Source organism: Sylvia atricapilla, chromosome 7, assembly GCF_009819655.1.
Source record: "Sylvia atricapilla isolate bSylAtr1 chromosome 7, bSylAtr1.pri, whole genome shotgun sequence".
NCBI lineage: Eukaryota > Metazoa > Chordata > Aves > Passeriformes > Sylviidae > Sylvia > Sylvia atricapilla.
The window spans coordinates 24393014-24412081 of record NC_089146.1 but is presented as its reverse complement, the minus strand read 5'-3'; the positions used below and the strand labels follow the sequence as shown (position 1 = coordinate 24412081).

Here is a 19068-nt window from a genome sequence, read left to right as displayed (position 1 = left end):
TCCTCTCATAGATCAGATCAATTTTGTTTAGTGTTATTATTTTTTATATGAGATCCATACAAAGGAAATTTTGTTTTTCTTTTGTATAAACCTTGAAAAGACACCACAAAAAGGTATCAAAATACTATAACCATGTGACTGCAACAGCTAGCTAGCAATGTGAAATTTCGTGTACACCATTAAACAACAGTATTATTTAATTTCTAACTTGTCTTTGACTTCCTAGACAAAGGGAAGACAACCAAAGAAAAATTTTGTAATTTTAAGAACTAAGTTGCAAAATTTTAAAGTTTATTTAGCTGAAATACTTATGATTGTCAGTATGTAAACTACCTCACCAAACCAGTCAGAGCCTGACATGTAAACAGTTAACTGTATATAATTACATATGTATCATATTAGGATATGCAAGTTTCAACATTGTTCAAGGCATAAGGTGGATACAGGGTACAAGGTTGCTCTCAAAAATAAGAATGGAAGGTTACTGCAGTGATACTAAAGTTATCCAAAGTATCATGCAAGAGAGAGTTTTCTGTTTGCTGTCATAGGAAAAGTAATAATAATAATAATAATAATAAAAACACCAAACAAACAAACAAAACAACCCCCAAAGCCCAAATTTCCAGGTGTCCACTCTTTCTGTTAGGCACCAGATAGCAAAAAAACCTCTCTGAATACTTCAGTAGTCACATTTCCATCCTACAGAACTCTGTATTTGGCTATGGTTTCAGCAAGTTAAAATGGGAAATTTCCAGTTCTTACTGTTGAAGAACTTGGAATAAAGTTAAAAGTAGTATTTTAATTAAGTGATAAAAATGTAACAACTACTTCTTTTTAGTATTTACATTTGGGTTTGGCATATTAGCTAGAACAATGAAAGTGGCTTGTGCTTTGGTGATGAGAACAATGCGTGGCTTCAAACTCTCCATTGTGACATTTAAACTTTCATTTTTAAGATTTTTATTTTTTTAAGCTATCTAGAAACATTTTATGGGGATTAAGTTTAGATAAATTTGTATATGTTCTGTATTTCAAGTCTAAACAAACATGACGTAAGTTGTATTTTTTCTATCCTTACTTTTCATATTACTGGATTTTTTTTTTTAATACATGTAGAATAAATGTTTTTACATATTAAAAAATGATCTCATAATTTCATTGTTACATGGAAACTTTTAAAAAACACTGGAGGATGAGAAACAGGAAAATACAAACTTATACATGCAGCTGATTTCCACATATTATATAATAATCCCCTTGCTCTCAAATGCACTCACCGAGTAGCAGCGTAACAAAACCACTGAATGATACTGACGTGTCTGAATTTACTTTTGGTTGGCTTTTCTCAATGCATGTGTTGTTATTACTAGGAATTCTCCTAGATGAAAGGAGATTCTCAGTGCAAGAAGGAATTTTTTTGGTATATATTTTCATATGTGTTATTAACTGTTACAGGAGAGGTAATTGCTCTTATGTACTGCTAGAATCAAGGCAGAACATAATACTTCATGATATTGTCAAAACCTACAAACCAGAGAACAAGCATGTTCTAAATTTCCACAAAATGCAAACCTGTTTCCATGAAAATTGTATAAGTACTTCCAAAACATTTGAGTTTCACTTCCTGTCAGAAAATCTGACATTGATGGAGTTTCCAGGAGTCAAAAGTCCATGAGTTTTGGCATGAACTGGTTCAGTTTTGGGAGAAATTTTTATTTCAAAATTCTGAAGTAGCTGTGAACATAAGCAGGATAAGTATTAGAAAAACTGCAAAATTACCAATGAAGAGTAGCCTTTAAAGAAGAGAACATAACAGACTATCACAAGCAAAATTCGTGTTGCCCATCAGGCAGAGTTTAAGTGCTATGATTCCCATCCAGGAAATCTTCCTCCTCTGATGGAGGGAGGACTGAGCAAGTCCCTTCTGAAGAACTTCCACATAACCAGCTTAAACTGTCTGAACTGTCAAGGAAACAAAGGTCTTTGACTTTGTGAGGTTCTCCTCTATGTTTTTTGTCTCACTTCTTTTAATATCAATCAATACGTGAAATTATTAAGAAAGCTATAGGAATCTCAATCCCATCAGACACATTTTTCTGAATGAAGAATACCTCAGCTATCTACTTTTACACTTTTGAGAGAGAAGTACTGCTACATCCTCAATTTTACCTAATAATAAATCTCACTTTTTTCTATAAATTAAGTAATTATCTCTTATCCTTCTCCTAGTATGACTGATGACCAAGGCATTAATTTCCTATATGTAACTACATTTTTCAGTGTCTGATATCTGACAAAACTTTAATCTAATTTTTCTCTTTTTAAAATCCCTCCTGCTATTATCTTTATCTTCCATATTTCCTTGAATTTGGCTATTTTGTCCTTAAAATGCAGTGCATGAGGATGGCTGTTTATCATTACTTGGTGAGGACTCAGTGTTTGGCAAGACAGTAATTTAGCTCCTCTTTCTGACGAACAAAATGCTTGTTAATGCTCCTAAGATTATGTAAGAATCACATTGCTTTGTCAGAATTGACTATTTTTTTACTATATCCCTCCAATCTGTCCCTATGGTATTAATATTACCCAGACAGTTGTTAATAAATTTGTATTTATGCATTTATTTCTTCTCAAGGGGACTAACTTGCAACTGTCATTAGGGAATAATTTTGTGTTGCTTTTGGAACATTTCTCATTTTTTTCAGAATTCTATATTCACATCCCCTGATTTTAATTTAATTGACATCAGCTTGGTATCCCATGCAAACTGTAAAAGTATTCTCTAATCCATTAGTTACATTGTTAATGAAAATAACAGCTTAAATCAAAAGCAGGACAGACTTTTATAGAATTTTAATTAAATGCTTTCCCAGTGCAACAGCAAATATTTGATAGCTAGTGCCTCCAGCTATTTCCTTTTTCCAACCAGCTGTGCATGCATTTTATGGGCACTTCCATCTGGAACAAATTTTATTAATTTAGAGAGAAAAACATAAAAGACGTGTGAAAATACTTCCTGAAGTCAGAGTGTATGACTTACTTTACACTCCCACATGAGGTGAGTGATCAAGTCAAAGAAAGAAATCAGACCTGTCTGAATTTCTCTTTGAAAAGCTCTGTGTGTTTCTAATTTTAACTCACTTAAATATCACCTCTATGTTTGTAAATAGGTTGTGTCCTATTTTGTTCTAGTTTCTTTCCAGAAAACAAAGCAGGTTCTCTATTGCTTCCTTGAGTCTCCTTTTCAAAAAGATGGAAGTGTGATTTTTTTTTACCAGGCTCCCAGGTGCTTTCTGACTCTCAGTTCCAAAAGACAGGCTCTAACTGTTCAGAGATTGCTCTAGAAGTTTACTGAAGGAAATTCAAAGACAAATTCAATCAAGCTTTCCTTTAACTACATAAAATGGATCTAAATATTTTTATAGTTAAGTAACTATAGTTACCAAATCTTCATTATTTGATTGCACAATCTGGACTCATTATCTGAGCTATAGGCTGTTTTGTAAATGACAAAAAAGGTAGCAGCTGTTGAGAACATTTTCTTTATGATATGAACTAATCAAAAACAATGTATCTCAATATGTACTATTTATATAACTATAAATTATGTATAGCTAAACTGATGATGAGTTAGAAGAAAGAACAAGAAGAGACAGAAAAGCCCAGAACATAGAAAAATTATACTGTTTGTCATCACACTGTGGTCAGTACATGGATATAAAATCTATTTTAGATCTTTCTAAGTTCTGAATTCTTCTAAATAAAGCACAGAAACTGATTAGGTAGCCATTCTAATATACATTAAGAAAGATTTCTGATTTGCTTACAAAAGCCTTCTGTGCCAAATCTGTATATTTCCTTAACAAATTTACCTTTAGTTTTACATCATGTGTACCATACCATCTGCAATGTAGTTTAAGTACTATGCTACACTTGAAGCTTGATTATTTTCAATTTTTTAAGTCTTTGCAGCATGAGCAAGTTAGAAAACACCCCAATACAAAGGTTTTGAGCACTGTAGGATACCCAGAAATGGCATTAATAAAAAAAAATATATAAATTCACTTTTCTTCTTGTAATGCTGTCAGACAGTTCTAACCTGAATCAGTGCAAGATGAATTTCCAGCTCTGCAATTCTTTTTCCTATACAACTTCGAATGCCATAACCAAAGGGGATGGAGCCAAAGTTGTCTACTCTGTCCAAATTATCTTTCCTCAGCCAGCGCTCAGGTCGGAACTCATTTGCCACTGAGAAATTTTCTTCACTGTATGAAGTAGTATAATGACAAAGTGCCAGCTGGGTCTGAGGAAATAAATGATATTTATATTCAGCTAACTCCAATGCACTAAGCAAAATTTAAAAGCATTTGCAATTACTGTAATTTCTGCAATAAGAGGTGACAGAAATTAAGCAACTCTGAGTAATTCCAAAGACAAAAGGACACCTCAAAAATCAAATCTTTTCTCAGTTGGTCAAATGAAATAATCTTCAAATTATTTTCAGAGTTGCTGGATATATTAGAGAAGATGCAGTGGGGAAGGAAATGGGAACAAGTCACAGGTATTAGGAATTGTTTCATGAAGTTGCTATGAGAAAAAGGGAGAAACTTTGTATAAAGTGAATTAACAGACAAAGAATTAGAAAACTGCAAGAATAATGAAATTCATGCTTTTCTAATTGAATTGTACCATTACACAGATATGTTTTTAACAGGCTCCACTCTCAAGAATATTAAGAAGCCATGATGACAAATTTCATTTCCAGGTGAGGACCCAAATAAAAAAATATCAAAACAACAGCAACAAGTCAATCATAAAATCTATTCGTGGCATATAAATTGGTATTACTGAAATACTTTCCTCTTAATGTTCTAGTGTGGTAAAATATTTTAAAATCAATGAAGTGTATATATGTTGTAGCAGATCATATTTCATTTGCAAAAAATTAAACTGTTCTCTGCAGAGGACTGCAACAGAACCTACCCCTTTAGGTATCAAGTATCCTCCAATGATCAAGTCTTTTTGGGTCACTCTTCCATTTCCTGGCAATACTGGATATAACCTAGTGAGAAATATTTATCTGAAGTTCAACAGTAATAACTAATACAATTTAAAAATGTTTAGATTCCAAATTGTATTCACAAATATGCAGGATGAATGCCATATTCATTCACACCAAAAGTGTTTTTCAGGAGTACAGAACACCTAGGAGCTTCAAAAGACCTTGAATCATCTGTGAGAATATGACCATCATCTGAGAAAAGTTATTTATTAGCAACTGAAGGTTGAGCTATTTGGTCCATGCATTTATTCACTTTACACATGTACAATCATGAAGGTGGTCAAGCTGGAGACATTTTAGCTTGCTAAAGCTGAAAAAGCCTTATTGATGCCTTCTCTAAAATCCTTTAACTCTCTTCACATCATGAATGTTTAGTATAAACATATTTTTTTAAAGTATGTCACATGCCTTTAATTTAAATCAAAAAGCTTGAAATTATTGAAGCAGTACTGCAAAGTATCAGTGTAGGGGAGGAGATTGTTATATTTTATCATACAGACTAAAGGGAAATTCAAGCTTTCCATTTCTTACCTTAACAGACATGTCCTACATATGTGATACCACTTCTACCATATTTAGAAACATCAAACATTATATAATCTACCTTATTCATTGCTTGAGCATCCTTGGACACAATACTGGTGAAATAAATAACAGTGGAAACAGCAAATAGCAGTAGCAACAATAAACTACAAAGGCTAAAATGGACTCAAAATTCATTAGAATAAAACGGAATTATATTTTTTAGTTGTCTGCCACTTACCTCAAGGTTTCTTTCAAGACAGCTCTAATCAAAGGCAATTTTGGGACATCGTGAGCAACTGGAACTTGATCTTTCCTCAGCTTATTGACTATTTCCTCATAAACACGTTGCTGCACCTCTGGGTGTTTTGCCAACAAGTATATTGCCCAGGACAAAGTAAAAGAAGTCTAAGGAAAAAACGACAATCATCAAGCCCAACAAGATTACGTTAAAAATAATTTCAAGCCAAGAAAAACAATCAGCTTTCAACTATGTGTTTTATAAGTTTAAAGTTATGAAAGAAGCTGGCAATGATTCACATCTGGATTCAATGGGAGGTTGCCAGACTTTGCCATCCCCTCCTTCATCCCTTTTCCCTCTAGAAGTCCACTGCATATCAAAACAATCCATGTTGATATTTTCCCAGTGAAATATAAAAAGCAACAGACAAACCAAATGCAAACCCAACTATGTAAGCAATATTGAAACATAAACACTCTAAACAGCGATGGATTTAGTTAGCTTTTAGTTTTCAATATGCATTTCACCTTTCCTTCCAACAAAAACACTTCACAGGAAACAAGATAAGAAAATACTGCTCAGAACATTTCCAATCCCTTTTAAGCATATGGTGGTCCCCTCATAACATCCACACAACAGAATTGATATAATCACTGCTAAGATTATGCTTTATCCTTAAGCAATGCTACACCACTATCATTTAAAAATATTTTATGTGAAGAAGAAACAGAACACGAGGCAGGACATAGTTCAGCTTTGAGCATAAGAGGATTTTAAGAAACTCATCATCTAATCCTTTTTCACCACAGCTGGAAAAAAATCAGCTTGTGGAAATGTCTTATTTTGGTCTTAAGATCAATTTAGAATGCAAATTCATAATGATGGTGACCTTTTATGTCTTGTCTTCAAACTGGGGTATAATGCTAGAAGTACCATTTGCATAAGCTTTTCTTGTTTTTCTTGCAATATTGAATGGTTGTGCCTTCTACAATGCAACCCAGTTCTATTCCACTCAGAGGAGCTGGCAATTCTGCCAGCTGTGTACAGAACTTCTCTGGTACAAACAGTGTTCCTTCCCAGCTTCCCAGTTCCTTCATAACTTCTTAAAAATTAGGGCTGTTCCAGCAACTGACAAAATGCTTGTAGCCAACAACTGACTCACAAGTCTGTTGAATACTTTTATAATCCTCTAAACCTCTTTCAGTTTCTATGAAAAAATGAGATCTGAATTGACAGCGCTAGAGGAAAAAAGATTCCTTCAATTTTTGTTTTGTACTTGAAAATGAGGAAGTCAGAAGAATCATCCTCTCAGAAAAAGTCTGTTGCCAGCCGAGAAAGCTGAGCCAAATGGAAAGGGAAATTCTTGTTGGCATGAACATTGTAATTTTATTTTATTGAAAAATGTCACACACTAAAAATGGAAAATTAATGGTCTGAAAGATTAGAAAATGAATGGGATGAATAACTGTGTTTTGCTTAAGGACCAAACATCAAAAAGCTCTGCAAACTCATAAGCCCTTGGGACATTTAACCAGTGGAGTAATATTCAGCACATAAAGAAGTTTTATATATGCTCCTTATTTTGGAATTCAAAAGTGATTGCTGTTGGGTTTTTTTTTGTTGTTGTTTTTGGTTTTTTTGTTTTGTTTTGGGTTTTTTTGTTTTGTTTTGGTTTTTTTTTTTTTTATTTAGAAACCTTACAAACTTTCTTAAGCCAAAAAAAATCTGAATTCAGTTATCCAGAGAGTTTTTCTTTCCTTTAAGACCATTTTACTTTTTTACTTATTTTATACTTTTCTACTGTGAGACTATTTAAGTACTACATAGCACTTCTTTATTAAATTAATATAATTTCTTCAAAATAATATTTTCAGTAACAATCATTTATAGTAGCTGTGTTCATTGATATTCTAAATAACTCTGTATACACTGTGCAAAAAATTACTCATATTTCTTTTTCCTTGCTCTTCCAATTGTCATGCTGCAGCCAGTACTGAGTTACACTGAGCTACATATCATTACATATAGGAATGAGAGGGAAGAAACACACATGACATTAATGTTTCTTCAAATGGTCTGAATGGCAAATCAGAAGAATGAAGAATGAGAGACCCTTGAAATGGGTTCCTAGGTGTTAACATACTGGATACACCAGCCCCATTAATCCTGAGTCTTTACTACAGCTCTTTGCCTCAGCCTGACCCTATGTTGCCAGAACAAAAAGGGGTAGAGTCAACTTATGCCTTATCCACATCATCACTGGCCCAGCATCCTAATGGATTCCAGCAGAAAGCAGGTATCTGATCCATAATGTGTGTCCCAGTTGATTTAATTAGCCACACATGAAAATCCTTTACCAAACTCTACACATGAGTTTATTGATCAGTTTTTTTCAGGCTAACTCTCAGCTAGCTTTTCTATTGTGGTGTACCTGAAGCAGCACAAACACCAACCTGATAAGCAAATTACTAAAAAGCGAATGTGTGAAATACAAGCAGAATGGAAAGACAATTGCTATTTTATCTGTTTAATAAACTGTGGAACAGACTCCCAAATGATGAGTTCTTGAAAACCACAGCTAGATCAGAACATTGATTTCATTCCAACGGAGAGATTACACAGTACAGGAAGTATTTTCTATCACTTTAAAGGTGTCATGGCTTAAATGTATTAAAATTACATCCTCATAAACAATGTAATCCTTCTAAAGAAAGCTGCCAGTGACACTGGTTTACAAAAACAACTATGCACAAGAAAAATGGTAACAAGCTTACTGTGTCCACTCCTGCCAGAAGCATTTCAGTCATATTGGCATAGATCTCTTCCAAAGTAAGTTCCTTACTCACTAGGAGGTGTGTAAGTAGCCCACCATTCACTACTTCTCCTTGGTCCAGCTGAGACTGAATAGCCTTCAATTTGTTGTCAACATGGATTTGACCTTTGGGATTCAAAAAAATTGTTAAGCCTCCATTTTGATTTTTCTGCTGGTTCCATTCAGTAATCACATTTCTCATTTACACCACACTGCACATTCAGGGAAATTTTTTTTTCTTACAGAAAAATCCTAGAGTGGTGGTGGAAGTCCTTGGGTACTCATGGCAAGGAAAGATTGAGCTGACAGGAACCTTGGTAGCTCACAGCATGAGAATGCTGAGCACAAAGAAAGGGCACAAGAGATTTCAGTTCCCTTCCCCAAGGGAAGCTCGAGGCCAAGTTTTTATGCCCACCTGGCTTGTCTCCTGATGACTGCAAGAAGGGGTGAACTCTGCAGAGCATGCTGCAACTCAGCACAGAGAGGCTGCTACAAGGTGCTAGCAGCAACCACAAAGTCAAAGACACAGAATATAATTACTCTGAAGACAAAGATGAGGAGCATCAAGTAACAACAAAAATTCAAGAACTTCTGTGAATGGCACGCTGAGTAATTTCACCCACAGTTCCATGTATACCCCAGCGACTGCAAACAGCATCCTTGGTCAAACAAGGGATTTAAGAAGAGAAAAATTCCTCTGAAAGGTAATGGCTCACAGAATGAGCTTAGAAAAAAAAAGGAAATGCATGCAGTTTTCTAGTGTTTGAGAGAGAAAAAGTGTTCAAGTTTTTTTAGCACTCAAGAACATTAAAAAAATAAAATTGCAAAGACAACTCCTTCTTGCTACTTACATGAAAACTGATTCATAAAGTAGCCCAGAATGTTTTATTTACAAAAAGACCCCATATTGTAGTACATCGATGTACTTTGATGTCAACTTATACACTTGTATATATATAAATCAACTTTACAAAGTGTTTAATTAATTGCCAGAGTTTAGTTTATTAACTTTCTAGTCAGTTTTAGTGACGATTATTTGTCAGGGTGCTTAATTAAAATTATGCTGAAGTGGCATTAAAATTGAAGTGGCTTAAGATAAAACCTTGGCAAAGTACTTGGACCTGGAGTGACAAGTGGGTGCTGAAACAGATGAAGATAAATCAAGAGCAGTATAAAATAGAGGAGTTTTGAAACGTACTGGTAAAATTTGTTTTCAGTAGAATATTTTTTAAAACAGTTCCCCTGGCCAGTCTGCATTTAATATGAAACTTACTTCTGCCACAATGTCTTCTTATAATTTTAGAAGAGAAATGCAGCTTGTCCCGTTCAAATACACACAGAACCTGCAGAAATACAGCTGAACTTTTCTACTACTAAATCTTACTAAATTTGAAGAGTCCATCCCAGGATCTGCAGAACTCTCTCCAGGGTTTTGGAATAAGTGGACGAAGCCATTTGGGAATAGCACCTGCATACATAGTGGTCTTAAACATGCTAAACATCAATTCCAGAGCCTCAATGTATTCCACAGTCTGCTGTGGGATGTTGTTTTCCAGGCAGCCCAACCGGCATTCGTACAGAATAGTCGCCACACCTGCACATAAAAAAATTAAAGAAAAGTCTATACACATCTATACACACACAATACATATTAATAATTTAAGGAATTAACTAACATAAATTGGAATTACCTTATAAGAAATTATTATTATTGTTACTTCAGTTGGGGAACAGAAAAAAAAGAGAAATTCAAAGCACAGTGAAATAGCAGCAAGAGAGTAGTTGCTATGTCAATAATGCTCAACATGAGAAGACAGCCAGCAATTCCGCCAGGAGTAGAGCAGCCTCCAGCCTGTTCGCTGCGTTTTGCACTGCACTAAGAATCCTGAGCCTGCTCTGTTGGCCTCTGAACACACAGGGACACACAAGTCCAAAGACATTTCTGATAAAATGCAGGAGTTTCTACCAGAGGCTGTGTCTGTCACCAGCTGGTAACAAATGAATGCTGAGTCTGTATAAACGGATAAGAATCTTGCACTCCAGACAGTGCTCTTACTACACACACCATGCTAGACCCAGCACTGAAAAACATCAAGTGTGACACTCTTGTAAGTGACAAAGCTGACTGTCTCTTGTTCTGACTTGATGTAATTTTTCACAGATGTTTTTCTGCAGTTCTGCAGGCCCCTCACTAGAAATTATCTTTACTGAGAAAAATAATTTTAAAACTTTGTTATTTTCAACTCACTCTTCCTTTCCTAATTTTCCTTTCTGGGAAGATGTTTTTCTGTGTCTTTTCTTTCTTTAGTGCCTCTTTCAGAAACTGCTAGTTCTTTTACACCTTCTTGCTGTTTACATGGTCCCTTCAAAGAAATCTTACATCTTACTTGGTTCCCTGAACAGTTACACTGTAAGTTATATAAAGAGCAAGTCGTATAGAAAATAAGTGTGTGCCAGGCACAAGTTATAAATTAAAAATGAAAAGAATGTGAAGAATTTAAACTAACCCAGCAATTATAGTGAATCTGTAAGCTCACAGTTTGAAATTCTATAAACTGGTAGTTAAATGCCATTTTTAGACATTATTAATGTGAAACAGACCAAGCAGGCAGCCAGCAATTTGACACAACATCTTCATAAGTGAGCAATTTGGAAATTCTTCAAATCCCAAATTACTCAGCTGCCTGTCAGCAAAGAGTATCAATGTTTTTAAAAGGCATTACATATAACAAGATGGGGTTGTATGCAGTCAGAAGAAATACATTACATATGTATCACCATGAGATTTCTGTAAGAACACAGGAAATGTCATACAGGCTCAGGCCAGGGTTCCATTCAGCATTGCCTCATTAATGGTAGCCAGTGGCAGATGATCATAAGGCAAGCATGACAATCCCATACTTGACATCTGTAGGCAGGGAAAAGCAGTATCTTTTTCCACATTAAGCTATGAACTGAATTTAGATGCATCACATGAGAATTCCTCATTGGAACTTGGCTGGTATATTGTGAAATTAGTCTTAGAAGCCACCTGTTAGAGGGTCAGCACCCTTATTCTTGAGAAATTAACACAGAAATACTGAGTACTGAGACTGTTCAAGGCTTTGATTGAACATTTTACCTATCCATCAACATTTCCATGGGAATTGCTCCTTAATACAAGGTACCAGGTCTTTGGACTTTGCAAAGAAATTCTACTGATAGCCACTGCTCTAACTAGAAAGATACATGAAGGCAGAATATCAAACTTCCCTTTTCAGATTAATCACAACAGGGCATAGTCATTTGGCAAACATGCCTAACCAGAAGCACACTGCTTTACACCCATTTTATTTACACCCATTTTCTTTACACATCCAACCTGGGCTTACCTTCCATTGAATACTTGAAGAAAAGGTTGTTAACATTGGTCACTGTTTCCCCATCCTCCTCTTGACTTCTGAGGGTGTGGATTCTTTTAATTAAGTCTGTGATAACTTCATTGACTCCTTCAGAGTAAACAGCCACATCTTTGGGTTTCAGAATTTTTTGCCTCAGTACACTTCTCATTTTTAGCCATTGCTCCCCTTCCCTAGAAGAAATTATTAATAATGTCTATACATAGTTTTCCTCAACAGTCATCAGCTGAGTAAGAGCTCTGCAACCAAACTGCAATTTTTCACATCAAATGAAAGCAAATGGTAAAATGAAAATTATGACAATGCATATTTTGTATTATGCTCCTACAACTTTATTCTGCATTTATTACACATCCTCATTAAATTTAAGTGTTGCAACATGTATGTTCAGGTGTAAATCAATCTCTGGGTTGAGTGACAGAACTTGCCCACTCTGTGTTTTGAATTTGACAAGTGTCTCTATGTTAGTCTGTTAGTAATGGCTAATGCAAGAAATTAGTAAAATATTCTATTAAATTACTTTAAATAAACATTTGAATGGGTAGTCTGCAAAATTGCTTTTACACAGAACCAGTACATTATTACAAAATAAAGGCATCACATTCAGATCTGACCAATCAACGACTTGAGCTGGTACCATAAATTCCATTACTGATACATCACTTTCAGTATCCCAGTCCTAAACCTACACAGTAATAAGAGAGCAGACCTACCTGTAGAGAAACAACTTACAACTGCAGAGTCTGCTTTAGCTGAGCTATGCATGGAAACCTTTTTGCTGAAGACTAAAAATCTGAATTATAGTATCTATGTACTCCATATGGGCAGAGTATTTGGGAAGAGTGGTTCCATTCCTTACAAAAATGGGAAATTATCTTTTATATGTTTATTTTAAATTGTTATATTTCCCAATACTTTTTTTTTTTTTTTTTACCTAGAGCAATGCTGTTGCAAGGCATTGCAACAGAAACTTATCAGCCACCATAAGAATTTGATATCTTTAACAGATATTTTGTGAGTCTCCTGATTTCTCTTTTCACCAAGTATCGAGGAACTGTTAGTTTGAGTCTCAACTGCAGCTTAAGATTTGAGTCTGCAGTGCAATACATAAAGCCTTATGCTACCATGAAAATACAGACTGTCCATGACTCAGGAAATTAATTTCCCTCTAAATAAACACCCTATGTCATTGGGGACTGTGAGTAGTTCATAGTGGCAATTAACCACACCCACATGTGCTGCCAGGTTATGCAAGCTGTAGAGACAGATAACTCCTCTGGAACCAGCCAGATTCAAAAATATCTGTGTGGTGATGCAGTACAGTGTGAATTCACCATTCTTTACATTAGTCTACTGAGGGGACACTTCTGTGAAGAATAAAGCTAAAACCAGTCTGAGCCAACAATTCCACACAACACACTGCCAAGCAGATGGAACAGTCTAGAACTGATGCAAAAACCCACATTCATGCAGTGCAGTGCCAAAGCTAGTAAGCTCTAGTCTGTAAAACTGCTTGTAGGTAAGTGAGTCAACTCAGACAGCTCCAGTTGATACACATTCCCAAAGAATGTCTTGACGCAAAGTAGCTCCCTGCACGTTCAACTGCACATCATTACCACCCCTTTGAAACTTCACAGCAGAACAAATTCACAGCATTTGCCACAAATACCTACTCCCTTCCCCCCACTAGACACACTAATTTCGCCACACAGAAGCCCGATTTCCCAGATGATCCATAGAGTCCTTCAGAAATCACTACATTTAAATCACAAGGCAACAAGGAAAGTGACGGACTAACAGCACTTACGCAGAAATGAGCCCCGTGGCTCTCCCCCGTAAATCTCTGTACTCCTGCCAGGATTCCATGTTGGCTCTTTGTGGTGCTCTGCCTTCTGCTCGGAGGACTTGAGCAACCATGTCTCGATCTGCAATGGATACAACAAACTGGGGACCAAAGTGAGACTTGAAGATCTTTCCATATTCCTGAGTGTGTTTTTGCTACAGCAAAAACCAACAAAGAGAAACAGAAGTCAAGTATTACTAAGGAAAACTATCACAAAGGAAACTGACAATTTGTCATACACAATCTCTCACATCTAGAATTTGATCCCCAGCCTTCCAGTCAAGGAACAGTTTGAAATGTCAGAAGCATCTAAGCATTTCTGTGAAATATTCACAAGGAAAGCAGAGAGGTCACACAGTTCAGGACCCTGACTGAAAAGACCCAAAGCTCTAAGGCACAGAGTGTGAGTGAAACCAAACACTGAGAAGATGAAAGGACCTGGTGCACTTTAAAACAAATCCCTTCAGATCAAACAGGTTAGAAAGAATGTCTGCAAAAATGACAAACGTGGAAGCATATTGGGTTAAATTACCAATAAAATACAAAGACATAATGTAATAGCTTTTGTAAATAACTGCTTACTCTATCATTTAATGGCTTATAAAAGCTAAGTACAAGTTTCTCACACCTAACCATGAATAATAACAGCACAACAGGGGTTTATTGAGTGATCGATCCACAAATCAGGTGATTCAAGCTGGAGGCAAACAAGACAACTGGCAATTAATAAAGAGGACTGGAAAACATTAAACTGTGTATATATATTAAAAGAAACAAAGCCAGACCAAAAAGTTTACCAGTAAGATTGCACGATCGCTGCCCCATGAAATCTTTTGATTATATATCTACTGATTATTTCAAATAAATTTCATTCTGACATGGTCGTGGAGTGTAACTCTCAACCCTTGCAAAGTCACTTGGAGTTGAGGTACATCCTCATTTCAGAGGGGGAAAAAACCCATCAAAACTGCAAAGCAGTTACTTTGACACATTACCTACATTCTAATCCAAAGACATCTGCATACAGAGTTATGCTGATTATAAACCCAAGATAGTTGACACCAACAACACTTGTGAAAGTGTATAACTGCCCAAGATTAACTTACGTGAAATTTATTTTATTCAATCTTAGTTCCAGAGATGAATTGTTTAATTGCCAACAATAAGCTTAAGACACATGAATCACTCTTCAGAATGCGATACCAAGTGGACATAAAAAAATGTAATTCTTTTTGTCTAGTTTCCAAATAAAACATGAGTTGTGTAATTGTGGTCTCTGCCAGTCACCTCTTAACTACTTTTGGAACACAATGGCCAACTTCAATCTAAGTTCTAAAGGTCTCCCAGAACAACATTCTTACCATTTTCAAAAATCAGCATCTGGACCATATGAGACCCATGTATTAGTCATCCTGATGAGGGAAATGCTACAGCAGGAACTCAGTTGTCATTTCTGCTTGGTCTGCTCCTAACCAACACCACAGACAGAACAATGTATGAACAAGCACTACCAAAACCCAAAGTATCTCTTGCCTTAGAAATACTTTAAGAATACTGAACTTGGAGATAATAACTTCGAGAGAACGTGTCTTTAAAGGAAAGCTTAAGTTGGGAAAGGAGTGCAGCAAGGAAAACTCAGTGGAGTGAGGGTCACCAGTCACAGAAAAACAGATTCAGCAAATTTTATTATTTATGGAGCAGTTTATTTTTTTCATGGATGGTGAGGTTTACATGGGACAAGAAACTTCAACAGAAAATAAATCAAGTGACAAGCTAGCCAAACAAATAAATTAAATACTAGTTTTACACCAGATATGGACATGGACAAAGTATTTGAACATCCCTTTCTTTTAATAGACTGAACACCATTCTGTCAACTTCAGATATAAAAAAATGCCCAGGACTTCTATTGCCATATTTTCTATCACAACATGGGTTTTTCTTTCCCGTCTTCCAAACCTTGAAAATGTTCCACTCTAGTGCCTCACATACAGCTCTCACACCAGTCATTCTTTCACACACCATAAATTCAAACTGCCAGCATCCAAATCCTTCCCTCCTCACCTTTCTTTTCTTTATCCTTACATAGCACTGATGAGACAAATGAGAGGTAACCCCATCAAATTAAAAATACTTTCCCTTTGTCATAATTGCTGTAGGCATTCTTACTTTGGCCAGGACTAACTGGAATCATGTTACTGAGAACAGAACCTCCTTTGTGAAAGAGTGCTCGGCTTCCCCACCCCTTCTGCATATAGAGTGCAAATATTTGTGTGCACCAAAGGACATCGTTTTAAGTAGCTGTGCTGGTTACCAAAGGGTTTGGGATTAATTCATTCCTGATGTTCAGTGTATTGTTAAATTTAACAGACTGTTAAATGTAATGCCTACTTGCACTCTACATGTAAGCAAACAGGGCATCCTGTGATTCTTGAGACTCTAAGCAGAATAAAAATTAGTGTTACATTGCAACTTCTCCTCATCCTTCCTCACACTTTCCTTTCTAGGAACAGTATTCACTAAAGAAGAATATACCCAGGTCAGCTAGTAGTAGTGAAAAGCATATACTATCTAGGATGTCTTATATTCTTTTTCACATTTTGAATAATTTTCACTGTTTTGACTGTGAAAGAACTTAAAACCAATTGTAGCATCTTTTATAGTGTTATGAAACTATGATGATTACCTCTCAAATTCTGTACAATACCACAGAGTTAGAGGAAAAAAAGAAAGAGAATGAAACAAAGAGCTTTAGTTGTCTTCAAGTTTTATCTGCATGTCTTAGTTAGCAAACAATCTAGCTGAGCAATTCATCATTAGCAATCTAGTTTGGCTGCCATAAAATCCAGCATACATCCTAACAGTTCTTCTTAAAAATCCAGATGGTAAATATAAGAAAGCTGGACAAAACTAACTTATGTGATTCTTTTTTTCCATCTCCTGCCTCTTTCTGGTGTTTTTAGGCCCTTTGTAAATCTTAACTTTCAAGTTTTGATTCTCAAACCAAGTTCTGTTTTCTTTAATCTCCCTTTTGTATTTTTATTTTCCTTTCTCTCCTTTCTTCCTGAAATTTCAGTAATTTTCAGGCAGCAAACGTCTTGGGGCTGACTGTGAATTTCTTCCTAGCGACTTGGGAAAGGTCACTAAGAAAAGCAAAATACGAAATGCCCCGTTTGAGGTATTCCCAACGAGATCTGTACTGCCAGTGGAAAGCCTACGGATCCACAGCTGCAAAAGAGTGAAACACACGGCTTTACTCCCTTATACACAAAGTGCTTCCTTTAGAATCGCTTGGACTGCACAGGGAAAGGGCCCCAGGAGACGCACTGTGACTTTTTAGGAATGAAACCCACATGTTTAGCCAAGCGACCAAAAGAATTCATCTCTGGATAGCGATAGCCTTATGGTAAGAGTGCTGCCCATGCCAGCATCACCGAGGCGCTGCGCTGAGGAGGATCCTTGTCCGCCCAGCTCCCGCAGGGATAACGCGCCTCGCCCAGCCTCACCAGGTGCGACCCGCGGAGGGGACGGGCGGCGGCCCGCGGGACACACGGCAGGGGAGGTGCCCAGGCCGCAGGACACTTCTCATGCCCCACCCGGGCCCTGGTTCGCTCGGCCGGCTCCGCCGCTCCAGCCCCGCCACACGCCAGGTGACAGGGGCCGCTCCGGCCTCCCCGTTCCCTCCCCTCACGCCGCCATCCGGCCCCGCTTCCCGCCACCGCTCCCCTCCCCCGCGCCAATGTGGCGGCCGCGGCCGGGGCGGCAGGGCCGGCGGTGCCAGTCGCCGCCACTCCCGGGCCTGCCCTCGCCCCCCCGGCGAGGTTCAAACCGCCCGCCTCCCGCCGAAGGGACGGGGGCCGGCCAGCGCTGACGGCAGCGGGGCCAGGCGCGCCTACCGCCCCCTCAGGGCACCGCTATAGGCAAAGTGTATTTATGTAAGGGGAGGCCGGGGTAGGAGAGACAAAATGGTCTCTGGACACGGCGGAGCAGCGCCGGGCCGGGCTGAGGGAAGGGCAGCGGCGGAGGCGCCTCAGGCGCGACAGGGCTGGGGCGGCCCCGGGTGCCCCACAGCTTCACCACACGGCTGGGCGCTGCGGTCTGAGTGCGGGGGAGCCCACGCTTCCCAGCCCTGCCGCCAAAAATAAGCCCTCTGCAAGCTTGTGAAACAGCCCAGTTTAAAAAAAAAAAAATCTTTTAAAAAAGGCACTTTTTTTTCCCCCCCCCTTCTTCGTCTTTCAGCTCGAAGCTCTTCCCAGAGGCTCAGAACGCGCACAAAGATGCGCTGGGAGCGCTGGCGGGCGCCAGGGCACGGGGAACCGGGATCGTGGGATCCCCTGCCACACAAAAGTGCCGGAGCCCCCCGGTGCTGCGGGGAGCGGAGCGGGGGATCCCCTGAAACCCGGCTCTCCCCAGCGGGAAGGCGGCGCGGCGATGTCCAGCTGCGGTGCTGCTAACCCGGCGATTCACGAGCGCTTTACGAGGGGAGGAAAGGAAAAGTTTTAAGTAATCCTGGCGTGATGATAGCCGAGGGGAGCCGTACCTGGATTTCGTGAATGCGGCCGAAGCCGTCCTTCCAGAAGAACTCGTAGAGGTTGTAGAGGGTGTTGGGTCCGGGCATTTCGTGCAGGCTCTTCACCCTGCCCAGGCGGCGCGGGGGGGGCTCCAGCAGCTCCGCTCCGCGCCCCGAGCCTTTGTTCCCCGCCGCCGCCCGCGGGCTGCTCCGCACCTCCAGCGACTGGCTGCTGCACAGCCGGGGCTGCCCGGGAAACCTGCTGCTGGCAAAAAGCGCCTGGTAAAAAAAGTAAGTCCTCTCGCATTCAAGTGTCTGCTTGCATTTCATCGTCAAAACTCGGGTGAAGAAAGACATGTCTTTCAATTTCAGAAGGGTCCACTTTGCTCCTGCAGCTGCTTTTTATTTGGTTGCTCTTTCTTCAGTGCCTGCTTTAACTTGTACAAGCAGCACTTCTCCAAACTCTTACTGCATGAGCATCAGTTTACACAGACCATTATTTAACGCTCCCTCCCCTAGGGCTGGAAAAGGGGGGTGGGTCTGGGATGAGACTTGAATAGAACGAACCTATTATTTTGTATAATTCAAATCAGATAAATTTACCCATTATACACGCAGCCAAAGTTCAGTTTTTGCCTCTTTCATCCATTAGTTTGGTGAAAAGCTCACCCCATCTTTCT

The 19068-nt window shown here is 38.4% G+C and overlaps 1 protein-coding gene across 1 annotated transcript; it reads right to left on the bottom strand.

The window, feature by feature from the left end:
- Positions 1–604: 604 nt before the first annotated feature.
- On the bottom strand, positions 605–18840 carry CYP27C1 (cytochrome P450 family 27 subfamily C member 1). Its single transcript, XM_066323018.1, has 9 exons — positions 18419–18840; positions 13843–14033; positions 12009–12208; positions 10022–10231; positions 8600–8763; positions 5826–5992; positions 4984–5062; positions 4100–4303; positions 605–1734 (listed from the first exon to the last, which is right to left on the bottom strand). The coding sequence occupies exons 1-9, from the start codon at positions 18743–18745 to the stop codon at positions 1618–1620; spliced, it is 1659 nt and encodes a 552-aa protein (XP_066179115.1). The 5' UTR covers positions 18746–18840; the 3' UTR covers positions 605–1617.
- Between the last annotated feature and the right edge of the window lie 228 nt (positions 18841–19068).

What these genes read in the sequence shown, in the direction of transcription:
- CYP27C1 (XM_066323018.1), bottom strand. Translation starts at nt 18,745, where the DNA reads ATGTCTTTCTTCACCCGAGTTTTGACGATGAAATGCAAGCAGACACTT. An exon ending in GATACTTGATACCTAAAGGG is followed by an intron (nt 4,304 to 4,983) that starts GTAGGTTCTGTT and finishes TTATTTCCTCAG; the next exon opens with ACCCAGCTGGCACTTTGTCA. An exon ending in TTCATCTTGCACTGATTCAG is followed by an intron (nt 1,735 to 4,099) that starts GTTAGAACTGTC and finishes TTATGTTCACAG; the next exon opens with CTACTTCAGAATTTTGAAAT.